Source organism: Acanthisitta chloris, unplaced genomic scaffold, assembly GCF_000695815.1.
Source record: "Acanthisitta chloris isolate BGI_N310 unplaced genomic scaffold, ASM69581v1 scaffold14589, whole genome shotgun sequence".
NCBI lineage: Eukaryota > Metazoa > Chordata > Aves > Passeriformes > Acanthisittidae > Acanthisitta > Acanthisitta chloris.
The window spans coordinates 140,207-153,629 of NW_008692113.1; the positions used below are offsets into that span (position 1 = coordinate 140,207).

Consider the following 13,423-nt stretch of genomic DNA (forward strand, 5'->3'; position numbering starts at 1 on the left):
TATGAAGAACAGCTTTTTTTTTCCTGTTTTTTTGGAAAACAGCATGCTGCACATAAAAAGAAATGGTAATATGACATACATACATACTTTTCAAAAGGCATTACAGTGGGTTGCTAAGTAAAATGGTTTGGAATGTGGTTATGCTTTGGCAATGATTATTTGATTGACTGCATTTTGAACCTGAATCTCACACAAAACAAACTTGTACCAAGAACTTCTTTCATAAGGTGAGACTTTAAATGCATTTTCTGGAACAGTATGGATTCTGCATGTATCCTTTAAATGCAAATGAAGAGAGACTACACATCTTAAGTTGAAAGACTAAGCTGGACATACTTGAAGAGACATAATTTTTTTAAAAAATCTTGAGGGCATTTTAGCTAAGCATTGCGAGATTGAGCTATTGCTAGAACCTTAGCTCAGGCTTCCAGACTGATCCAGTGCTGGTACTTATCTGTCTTGGTCACTCAGTGTCCCCATTTTTTGTGCAAGTGTCAAAGAAAACAATACAGGCACAGCTGAAATTGGAGATGGCTGAGGATATATTGACTAGCCTGAAAGCCTGATGGCAGTAGAGTTGTGCTTGATGTCATGAGACTGTTTGTATCTTTACTCAGTTTACAAGAAGTTATTAGGAGAAGATGATATGGAAAAGTAAGAAATAGTTGTCAGACAGTTAAAAAAGAAAAAAGTGCTCAGTTATTCAGATAAACATGGTGGTGTGTTCTCCCTGCTCTTGGCAGCGTTGAGAGAGACTTTTCTGCATGCTTTGGTGGCATCATGGTAGGGCTGGATTTCTGTCAGTTGGATTTTGGATGGGGAAATAAGGGGTTTATTTTATTTTAAAGCTATGACAGGTGTGTAAATATTAAAATACTAGGTATTATCTAACCTCAGTGATTACTTTTAAAAAGACTGCAGCTCTGTTAGCAGTGGAAGAAACTTGTGTAAAGACTTGGGCATTTAATATCTTGAGGGATTGGGCTCAGGGGAAGAATTGCAATGAGACAGTTGAAAAGCAGCTGCCATTTCATTACATCTCTAGTAATGTGCCAAGGGTTTCTATTAGCTTTCCATTTAAAAAAATCACATTCAAAAGCTGCATTAAAAGTATGCCAAAGCTTTATGTTTTAAACCAGGAATGGGATGGGAATATACAAGTGGGGCTGCCATCTGCAACATGTGTGCAGGCAGGTGCCTCATTAACTTTCCCTGTTGCACCAGATTGTGGCTGGTTACTGAGGAATGCTTCTTAGCAGGACTTCAGTTCTTTTGTAGATTCAAATCAGACCCTGATATTCTCTGAAACTTGTAAAGATGCATATACCCTGTGTTAGCATCTGTGCACAAAATACTTACCAGGGATGTTTTTATAGAGTGACTATTTCTTTTTTTATCCCTTGTGTCTTACGTGTGTATTCTTGTATATGAAAGGGATGTTATTATCAAACAAACTGAACTTTGTTGACAACACTCTCAAATACAATTTGCAGAAATGTTTCATAAGCTGTAGTCAAAGCAGTCTGACTGCGAGCCCTAACTCATGACACGTGTCAGCTTCAGAAAGATAGTGTATTTTCTGTTTTTAAAGGCTCAAACAAAACTTTTCACATTCTTCTTTGAAAAAAAAATTGCATTTGAAGTCCTTTTTCACCCAAACACATTTTCAGATAAGAGCACACAAGTCTTGACATTATTTCATTTTGTTATGCGCATCTGTCAAGGAACAGAGATATGATACAGCTGCTAAAAACTGATGATTGTGGAACAGTGAAACTTGACAGCATTTCATTTCCTTTATGTTCTGATTATACATTTATCAGGAAACCTGTATCTCTTCTAGTTGAGCTAGAAATTGGTAGAATTCAGGAACTCAAAGGCTTGGCAAAGAACTGTCCTATTATTTGGTATCATCTTACATTTTAGAGAAGTTGCTTGGTTGAGTCATTGTTAAAGCTTTTGCTTCTTCTTTCATTATTGTGGTTCACTATCCAGAGATCACATTTCTATAGGCCCTATAACTGCTCTGCAGCACAAATTAAAGGCTGGGATATTTCATACATATACTTGGAAGTTTCAATGGTTGTCAATCATAGTTTGTAAAATATAGGGATTACAACCTGATTTTAACATCCAAATCCATTGTGTTCATTTTATGTGTGAAAATGAGAAAGCCTTGTGCAGACGCAAGATTTCACAGCTTCTTTGTCATCCTGTTTTTAATTTATCTCCATGTTTTGAGCTAGTAAAATGATTTTACTTATCAGTTTAATGTAAAGTGATAAAACATATCTATTTATCTGAATTAACAAAATTTGAGGGGATCTACAGGTTGTCTGGGATTTTTCTCACATTCTGTTACAACATAAGATCGTGTAGTAATTTTACTAATTTTTCAGTGACATACAGTTACTGAATGCCACTAACCTGGAGTTTCCATTGGGATTTCTTCAGGAAGCATATCTATCTCTACTGTATTTATCTCCAGAAATTTTGTTTGCAGCTAAAAGGTGTTTGATGTATAGTTACTCACAGAATCTGATCTTTTTCCTAGGTGTACTTCAGTAAGAACTACCCAGAAGTTGTTCAGAATGGTCAGCTCACCACGGACTGTGCCTTGGATCCTTCCTCAGGATTGTGCATAACCGAAACTGCACTGTGATTCCTAAAGCCTTAACTGTTTTCTAGAGAATGTAAACCTGAGATTATCTAACTCAGTGACAATGTTCCCAAGTGTCAACGGGAGAGGAAAGGGAGGGGACAATTCTTTGCACTGGACATCCTTCCTATTTAATACTGAGAAGAAAATTCTTACTGTCCCTGTTTCTTTAATTTCAGTGCAATACGTTTTCCTTTCCAATTGATTATGTTTGTATTGATAAGGAAATTAGGCAGATTCAGTTTTTATTTGAAAGTTATGTGGTAGAGATCTTTTATTTAAACAGGTGCAGGACACCTAACAGGTCTGGGGTGCATATTTGGAGCTTACGAAAAAAATCGGAATGTGTCCTTATTTTTCTTTTAGAAATATTTTGAAAGCAAGCAAAACCAAAATTTTTTCAGTGTCACTTTAGCATGACAGCTGTGTCTCAACAGCAGATTTGGCAGTGTGCAACTTAGTTGTCTTTCTACCTGTCATATGTAGCTATGCAGGTTGGTAGGAAAAAGACTTGAAGAAGCCAAAAATACTTTTTCTTTTGATAGCAAAAAGTACTATATACTTATTTTTTGATAAATAATTCAAATAATGCTGTTCAAGATGAATGTAAATATTAGTTTTATTTTGCTAACATCCAAATGCTGAAAAATCAATCTCAGTCTTCTATACTTTAGAAGAAAATTACCACATTTGCACTGAAGAAATATTTAAATAATTTAACATACATTCCTCTTTTTATCCAGGTTATCAAAGAAAAAAGGTATTAAAATAACTTGAGGAAACATTTGAATGACATGTCATTATACCTAAATACTGTGTAGTACAACGTTATCTTCAACACAACACATTGAAACGTATACATTATTTGCATTTATTGTGCCTTAATATTTGTGCCTTCAAGCCAAAGCTGTAACTGCAGGGTACACAACAAATTCATTAAATATATGTTAAAAATATGTTACCTTAGTATGTTTAAAGTTTTGCATCAGGAGTTCTGTTCAACTTGAGCTGTTTGAAGTTACCATCCTGCCAGAATAGGTAGGAAAGTACAACCTGTAGTTTTGAATGGTTGTTGCTGATAGTGAGAGGAATGCAGTGAGAGAGAAGGGTTCAATATTCATAAGTTATTTCCTAATTCAGCAAAGCACTTTTAGCACAAAGGCACGATTCCCATGTTTAAAAAAATACAAGTAACTCAAACAAGTGCTGTGCTGCTTCAGATTTTTTTCATGTTTAGTGAGATACCTACTCATGGAGGTCCAGTAGAAAATACATCTATTCATTTTGCTGTTCAAAGGGCACAGGAGAGACTAAAAGGCAACAGATCTCTTCAGGACATGGAAAATATTGCGCTTTTCAAAAAATAATGAAGATGCCTGCTATTACCTTAGTAATGCCAAACAAATACTATTTACCCAGTGTTCACCCAGTGGTCTCAAAGTACTGCAAATGTTCCTCATTTCAAGGAGTTCTACCAGCAAATAACTGTGTCAAATACAAAGTTACTCTGTCTCTGTTGAGTAGATTGAGGCCAAAGCCTGTGCCTTAGCACAACTGCTCATCTAGAAGGACTTTTTCCTGCTCAGAAGCCAACCCAGTGGTGAGAGGCAGAATCCTTGTTCCCCTGTTGCAGCATCTTCCCTGCATTGAGGCTTGCTGTCCTGCTGTGAGATCCCAGGAGAGAGGGGAATCCTACCTGTGGTGCCACCAGCAGTTTCCTGGGCAGAGAGGGGACAGGGACACTTTGCAAGTGGTGGAACAAACATCAGGCATTTGATTTTGCTGCTAACATCCTCTTACATTGTTAGACATTGTTAGGAGGAAGTTACAAAATGAGATGCTCTTGTCCCTAGCCTTTTGTTGGGTGGTTTTTTTTGCAACTTCTAACACTTTTTCTGCAGTGTGTAGTACCCTACACTGTAGCAAATTCCACTGAGGTCAGTGAAACTGAACTTCACGAAGTGATGCACAGCATGAGGCTTGTGCTACATATGGTGATAAATATCAGTCAGTCAGGGGCAGCTACCTGTCCTCAAACGCAAGTGGCACAGATGGGCTCATATAAGCAGTGTTTATGGCTAATCCTTCTTAGAGTACACCAACCACATCTACTTTTCTATACTGCTTGGCCCTTGGTCTTATCCAGGCTCATGCAGTCCACTTATGGACCTAGCACACAATTACTGTCTCATGTGTTCTGTTGCTGTTTTCTTTTCCATTAAAGTTATCTGAAATAAGGACAGGTCTATTCTGCAGCTCAGTGGAGTGGTGTTTGCATTGCACAGGTATGTGAAGATGCAAAGTATGTGTGTAAAGTAACGTGGGATAATGCTGAGGGACGGTGTAGTATAAAGAAAATTCAACCTCACGTGGCCTTGTCTGTAACTGCCTTTTGGCAGGGATCCATGTCCAAACTCTGCTCAAGCTTTACTATGGAGAGACCTGACTGAAGTGGTGCAAAGCAGAGCTAGGGTGAGCTGACCAGTAAGGCAGTGCGGACACTTCATAGAGTTGGCAGCTTGAGCTCATTTGGTTTTGTTGGGTCTATATCCATGCTGAGCAGTGTGGGTGTGCTCAGAGTCTGTGTTTTACAATAGTGAATTATTTTTATTTCTAATTAGTTAGTTCTTGCAAGAGAGTAAGTGTGGTACATAATACTGAGACTTTTGAATACTCTAAGAGAACAGTACGTTCTCCTGGCCATATATACCTTGACTTTATATTTTTTTATGAGAACCAAGGAGATATGCATGCGTAAACCAAGAGTATAATTACAGTTTTAGTTCATTTCAGCTCTGAAATGCATCTGTGGTAAGATATATTTCAGAGCAGAGCTCCAAAGCACTAGCTGCTGCAGACTCGGTGGTATGAGACCCTGACAGATCTAGCTATCGGTCTGTAAGCTAGAATTAATTTGATCCTGTAGCTTTCTGAATGCACACAAAAATGTTAGGTATCTCTGAAAATGCTGATTCTGCTTCTTCACATGTTTTGGCAGGACGTTACTAGCTGTAGGTATCAAATATCAATATAAGACAAAACAAATTTTTTACAAAATCACACTTGAAACCCATAAATTGCTGAGTAGAACAACTGATCATGAGACATTAGTGTCTGTCATTGGCATTATATCATCTCTTTTGTTTAAAGTAACAAAAATATTCAGGAAATTGTTTTTAGATTGTGTTGTTGGTCTTTTTGTTGATAGTTGTTTTGTTTAGATGTTGATTAAGCTTGACTGACCCATTTGATTTCACTTGAGTAAAAAGGTGCAATGTACCTGAACAGCAGAACTCAGATCAGGGATGGAAAAGGCCTTTCTGTGGTGAAAGTCTTGCTCTGTTAAATGAATAAATTCTCTTTCCAGTGAGGTGTTTTATGTTTTCTTAGAAGGAAAATTTTAAATAGTTCTAAACTTCCACTTTGAAAAAAATATTGTGCTTTATTTGGAAATAGCAAAGCAAGTTACTCTAAGTTACATTCCTTCCTGGGGATCTTGGGAAAAGAACTCAGTCTTCTGAGTTATTCAAGCCTTTAAAATATTTTTTCACCATGAGGTGCCTTAAAGTATTCCATGGTCTTATTTCTAGTGTATGTAATTTTATACAGTAATACTGAAAATCATGAGTTACAGAACTGTTGTTTGTTTGGTGTAAAGGACTGGGACAACCCTCTACTTCTGATCTCAGTAAATGTTTTTCAAACATTTGTTTTGGTATATCTTTACTCCACCCCTTCTCAGAAGACCACTGGGAGAGTCAAAGCCAACATAGTTTTCCAGGATATGTTATTACATGTTTTGCTTATTTTAAGTACAAAATTCTCTTTAGTGAAATGAAGCATTTCCCAGATAGGCATAGTCTTCGGTACCATTTGTACTGCCCTTTGGAAGAGAGAACCTTCTGGCCAACCCTGGTTGCTCTAGTAATGTTGATGGTTTCCTTTAGACTTTCCGATACATCTTTAAAATTAGTTTGCAAAAAGAATCAGAAGGGGAGAATAGATCCAAATGTTCTGAACTTTCCTGAAAATGCTGCTTTTTGTGTTAATCTGACCCTTCAAAATATCTCACTTTAAAATTTGCCCTTTTTTTGGAGGGGGTAAGAAAGAGTTGAAATCACTTCTTTCCTATGATGGTGATGAGCAACTGACACTTTAGCAGAAGAATGTGGCTTTCTGTTTATGTTTTACATTGTGTAACAGCACACTGCTTTTTCATCATTTTAACTCTGGATTTGTTTTGGTTTGGTTCTTGCATTTGTGTAATAATTTGATTTTGGTATTGCTATGGAATGATTTCTTTGGCGGACGTTCACGTGACAGCTGCTGTCATACAATAAAAGGCATTTCTCAGAAGTGTGCAGAAGTCTGTGGTCATTGCAAATGTGTGTTTGAAGGCAGAAATGCTGGGCTGAGCTGAGTCAGGTCATGTCTGAAACCTCTGAACACCTCTCAGTGGCATTGCTAGCCCCAAGAGCTACAAATGCTCCACTTGGAGGTACAGCACAGAGAAATACACGCCAGCCTGGATTTACCAGTCATCTCCACTCTGAAATCTCTGAGATCACATCATCAAGCTCTCTGCTTCAATCGCTAGAAGGTATTGCAAATAGATTTTCAAAAATTTTGAGGGAAGAACCACTGCAGTTGCACCAGTGCAGACAGGGTATGGTCTCTGCCTCAAGCAGTGAATTTGGCTTAGGCTGTCACAGCACGAGTCACTTGCAGTATGTGCAGTGTCCTCCCAGAGCAAGCATTTTCCAGATTCGTGTGCTTCCATGTTAATGCAGCAATTCTGTCTTAGAAGTGGATGAGGGGGATTTGTTTCCTTGCCTAAAAAAGAGCTACTGATAAGTAGCAAAGCCAAAGGTGTGTTTTAGGAATTTGCCAACAAAACAAGCATGAATTTCATAAACTCAGCATTTAAAGTTGGTTATTGGATTTGGAGTAATATTAATGTATAAAAAATTAGGGCCATACTCTTGACGTCTGAAATCAGGTTTTCACTGTCTGCACCTTAGCACCATTTAACTTCCAAATTTGCCTGGAATCAATAGCCTCGTCTGTTTTGAGATATAAAATTCCCTGTGGATCTTAGCCACAGATCCATCACATGCTCAAAAGCACAATAACCTTGAGAAGAAACTGGAGGTGGTCCCACTGCCATTTGGGAGCCAGGGCACATCCTGCTTTTAAGTTGCTGGAGGGGCTCAATGGTACTGGGATCATAACTGCTTGCTTCAAACATGTCTGAGTTAAAAGCTGCAACAGAGCTCTTGTCTCTCTCCTGCATGGGTTACCCTGTTTTTTTAGAGCATGCTTTTGGAAAGTGGGAGATGGGTGTTGTAGGTGTTCCTCAGCCTGAGCCACATGGGTCTTGCTGTTCTACTGAAGCATAATACCAAGAATCTTTTTGATGGAAATATTTGCTTGAGTGTATGATGTGGGAGTCATAGAACTTAAGGGTTAGATTGGACCTTACAGATCATCTACTCCCAACCCCCTGCAATGGGCATGGACACCTCCCCACTAGATCAGGGTGCTCAAGGCCTCATCCAGCCTGGCCTTGGACACTGCCAGGGTTGGAGCAGCCACCACGTCCTCCCTGGGCAACCTGTGCCAGTGTCTCATCACCCTTAGAGTAAAAACCTTTTTACTAATATCTGACCTAAACTTCCCCTCCTTCAGTTTGAAAAGAGTTCCTCTCTGGCTCCCTTGTAGGCCCCTTCAGGAACTGAAAATTGCTATGAGGTCTCCACACAGTATTCTCTTCTCCAGGCTGGACAGCCCCAACTTCCTCAGCCTGTCTTCATAGGAGAGGTGCTCCAGTCCTCTAATCAAGTTTGTGGCCTCCTCTGGACTTGCTCCAACAGTTTCATGTCCTTCTTATGCTGAGGACACCAGAACTGCATCCAGTATTCCAAGTGGGATCTCAGAAGAGCAGAGGGGAAGAATCACCTCTTTTGACCTGCTAGCTACACTCCTTTTGATGCAGCCCAGGATTTGATTGGCTTTCTGGGCTGCTAGTGCACACTGCCAACTCATGGGTGAGCTTCTCATCCACCGGCACTCCCAAGTCTTTCTCCTCACTGCTGGTTTGAATTACTTCCCCATTGAACCTGTAGGTGTGCCTGGGATTGCCACAGCCCAGATGTAGGACCTTGCATTTAATTTTGTTAAACTTCATGAGGTTTGCATTGGCCCACCTCTCAAGCTTGTCAAGGTCCCCCTGAATGGCATCCCTTCCCTCCAGCACATCAACCGGCCCACGCAGCTTGGTGTCATCAGCAAACTTGCTGAGGCTGCACTCAATCCCACTGTCCATGTTACCAGCAAAGATGTTGAACAGTATTGGCCCTAGCACCAACCCCTGAGGGACACCACTCATCACTGACCCCCACATGGACAACAAGCCACTGACCAGAACTTTCTGTGTGCAGCTGTCCAGCCAGTTCTTTATCCACCGAGTGGTCCACCCATCAAATCCATGTCTCTCCAATTCAGAGACAAGGATGTTGTGCAGGACAGTGTCAAACGCTCTGCATAAGTCCAGGTAGATGATATCAGTTGCTCTGCCCCTATCCACAAATTCTGTGGCCCCATCATAGAAGGTCACCAAATTTGTCAGGCATGACTTGCCCTGGTAAAGTCATGTTGGTTATTACTGATCACCTCTTTGCTTTTCATGTGCCTAAGCATAGCTACCAGGAGAATCTGCTCCATGATCTTGCGAGGCAAAGAGGTGAGACTGACTGGTCTATATTTCCCTGGTTCTTCTGCTTTCCCTTTTTTGAAAATGGGGGTTACGTTTCCCTTTTTCCAGTCACTGGGGACTTCACCTGATTGCCAGGATTCCTGGAAAATTATAGATAGTGGCTTAGCAACTTCATTGGCCAGTTCCCTCAGGACCTGAGGATGAATCTCATCAGGACCCATGGACTTAATGCACATTCATGTTCCTGATATGGTCTCGAACCTGATCCTCTTCTGTAGTGAATTTAGGGATTTCATCCTCCCAGTCTCCACCTTTACTCTTTTCTGTCTGGTCTGGGTGGCTGGAGCACTTGGTGTTGAAGGCTAAGGAAAAGAAGTCATTAAGAACCTCAGCCTTTTCTATACCCAGGGCAGCCAGTTCTCCCATTTCCTTCCAGAGAGGGCCCACATTATCCCTAGCCTTCCTTTTACATGCAGCATACCTGTAGAAGTCCTTCTTGTTATCCTTAATGTCCCTGGCTAGCCTTAATTCCAACTCTGCCTTAACTTTCCTGACTGTGTATCTAGGAGGAGCTGGGGCTTCTACTCCACAGCTCTTGCTTCAACATATCTGAGGTCTTTTTGGGCAGCAGGATGTGTTTGCTTGTGTCAGTTCCTGCTCTCTTGCCCCAGTGGAGCCCAATTGCAGCTCCCACCACAGGCCTGGTGTTTGCAGTCAGTGCTTTAGCTGTTGGGCAGCTCTACCAAAGCAAACACACTTCTGCCTCCTCAAGGACACTGCTGCACTAAGCGCCGTCAGCCACCACATGGACCGCTGCTCTGGATGGGATGCTCCCTGTGCCCAGCTGTTCCTACTGCAGCTGCTCCTCCTGCAATGCATGGGCAGTGAGTCTCCCTGTAGACCAAGTTTTTCTTTGAATGAATAAAGGTCCCAACAGCGGGGCTCTGAAACAGTAGCTGAAGCTTCTGCGTTGACTATACCTAGAGAATAAGCTCCCAAGGGGATGTGTCCCCCTTGGTCACTCTAACACCTGAATTTGATGCCTGAAGTATGGTTGGTGAATTGTGTCAGGCACATGAGACTTTCAAAGGAGCTGTGGTGCTTTTTTCCTTTTGCTTTTTTCTTTTTTTTCCCCCTCTTTTTGTTTTTCAGTTTTGGAGACATTCTACAGAAAATTAAAGTGAGATGGAACAGTGAAAAATAGTTCCCTTTATTTAATTCCAGCTTTGTACCTCACAGTTCAGGCACAGATAGCAAAAAAAGGAAGGAGTTATTTATCCTGAGTAGCCTGAAAAAAGCAAATATTGCTAGTGTTCATGTCAGCTGATGTTCTTTGTGGAGCTCTGTGTTTTGCAGGAAAGGACCATAATTACATTATGGCATTAAATAGAGCTGGGTTGGAAACACAGCCTCAGATTTATTAGTCAAAGTTTCATTGTCAACAAGAGCTTGTTCTTGAATATTACAGACCCAGGTTTTCTTTTTAACATAAACACCAAGCATGAATGGGGCAAGTGAGCACTGTCAAACTGTCTCCCGGAAACATTGCCAGGATACCAAAAAAAAAGGATTTCTCCCCCCTCCCTGCCCAGCTGAGAGGATTTTTCCTCATTCTGTACCAGCAGGAAGACGGCATTGTACCAAGAATATGGACCATTCTGTGTTTTGGTTGATTTAACATGTATGCACTTTTGCAGAGTAGTGATTTCCTTGAGTGGAGTTATGCAAGTAATTCACCGTGAGTCATTCATGCAGTGAATTAAGTGCCTCTTCCCACAACCAGGTTGTCTCCTGACAATCATTTTTTTCTTTCTTTTTTTTTTTTTTTGAATTACTCAACAAATCCTTTTGCAATTACTTTTGAGCATTCTGTCTAGCTCACACATTTATGTATGTGGTTAATGTTTGTTGATTTTTTGAGTCATATTCATAATAGATCAGAGAAACTGCATAGTGCTTTCTCTGTGTTGCTTGGTACAAATGCCCAGACCTGCAAATTTAAAATTTTGTTTCCATCTGGTTTCAGGCACACAGGCCTGTGTTCATTTCTGTGAGTATCCCTGTCAATAAAACTAGATTTACTTGAATGGCGTGTCACATCATGCATACACATCAACACTGAAGGGAAGGGAATCTGCATTTTTCAAATAGTTTTATGGAAAAGTCTCTGCTGCCATTTCTAGCAGCAAATGATAGAGACCGTCACAGCCTTGGGAGAACAGGAAGGTGCCTCTGCACATGCTGAAAGAATGTAGAGAGCAGCAAGTTGCCTGGAGCCTGCTGGGATGGAGCAAGGCTGGCAGGAGTCTCCCTGCACTGGTTTTACCTGCCTAGGTTCTTTGCGCATTTCTGTGCTTGTAAGAAGTTGCAACAGATGCTGTGCAGAACCAGTTTGCGCTGCTGAAAGCAGAAAGTGAAAGGCCAAGTACTGCTGGTAAGCAAGAGCAGATGTTTATCCTGTGCCAGCCATGGCCAAAGCCTGTTCCCTGCAGGTGTTGTCCTTACGAGTGCTCTGGCTCATTGTGCCTCTGCCGCATCTGAGTAATATGGCTTATTTTGGAGGAGGAGTAGCCCTCCAAAAAGGAGAAATTTCTAGTGAGAGCTTCCTAGAGCACAAAGGAAGTGAAGTTTCCCTCAAAGGTCTCCATCTCAAAGGAAAAATGTTGCTCTTTTCTTTTTAGGGCATGAGCTGGACTGACAGTCTGCAAGGTGCATGGGTACTCTGCAAGGAAGGTGTAGCATCCCACAGTGCTTACAAGGACCTCCTAATGGGCTGGCAAATTGGCTAATGGGGATGGCTTTGCTGCAGCCAAATGAATGTGAGTGCAATGATTACTTATCAGAGACATGTAGATCTTTGGGAGATGACTATTGGAATGCCAAAAGGAACGGGCAGCAAACCAGTTGGAGCTGCTGATGCTGTTGTCACAGATTTACCAGAAAGTCTGCTTTTCCTTCCAGCTTCTTTTTACTTTCTCTTCTCAAGAAGGGATTATCAGTTCAACCTTTCCCTGGAACTGATGCTGAGGCAAACGTGTATCAGATATCGCTATGTGTAATGTGCCTTTTCATGACTTCTCCTCGGTGAATGACAGCTGCCAAGCTCACAAAGTATTTCAGCCCTGTTACTGTAACTGTGGCTACTGCTCTTAGTAACTGTTCAGGGCCTTCAGTTGCCCATCCTGAGGGGACACTAATAAAGCCTGGCCACTGCTGTTAAATTGTTTGCATAATTCCTTTTTTATTTTTTTTTCTCTTTTCTTTTTTTGACTGAGTTGATTTTAGACTGGAAGAAATTTCAGCTGTGCTAGAGTTTTAACACCATATCATATCATTATCATATCATATCATATCACATATGAGTGATTCAAGACAAATGTGTCCCTCTTCTCTAGTCCATTGCCTTGAAGTTGAGGAAAGTACTTGATTTTCCACTTTGATTTCTCTGGATGACCCTTAATCTGGAATTTTAGTGAGGAGCTGATTTATTTTCTCACATCAGGGAGAGGATTCCCCATCTGCCACCCAGTGTGCCCCCTTGGAAAGAAGAAAACCTTCTCTGCTTTAGATAGGCTCAAAACCAAACGGTACAAACTGAGCTGAAATCTGTGTGGGCACCTTGTCTCAAAAACTCAACTCTACTGCCACTTAAAGCTATTATTTCCTGGAAACCCTTGAGAGACCTGAGTCTTTACCTTGGAGCTCACTGAGGTGGCCAGAGCCACACTCCTTGGGGTCCTTGGAGCTACCAAGACTGGGTAGTGTGGTGCCTCATGCCTGCCAAAGCCTCCCTGGCCTGGAGAAAATGAGGATTTTATTTGTTTAGGGGCTTGGTGAGCCCTGGTAGCTGCACCTGGAACCTCCCCATGCAGCACCACGGCAGCTCCAGCTCCAAAAGGCAACATGTGTGAGCACCCACAGAGCAAGTGGGAGAGGGGCAAAGGAGGTCCCTTCTTGCTGCCTCCCAGGTCAGTACCCTCGGGGGCAAGGGTGCCTGGGGGAGAGACCCTCTCTACCCACTGCAGTGCCACCTTGCTGAAAGCCTTTCC

General features: G+C 41.3%; 1 protein-coding gene across 1 annotated transcript in view; it reads left to right on the forward strand.

Moving 5' to 3' along the window:
- The window catches only part of ABCC4 (ATP-binding cassette, sub-family C (CFTR/MRP), member 4), a gene marked incomplete at its 5' end in the record, with an annotated part of 132,123 nt that extends 128,705 nt beyond the window's left edge, over positions 1-3,418 (forward strand). Inside the window, one exon of the mRNA XM_009082521.1 lies at positions 2,555-3,418. Coding sequence (XP_009080769.1) covers positions 2,555-2,662 — 108 coding nt within the window. The remainder of the gene's footprint in view (positions 1-2,554) is intronic.
- Between the last annotated feature and the right edge of the window lie 10,005 nt (positions 3,419-13,423).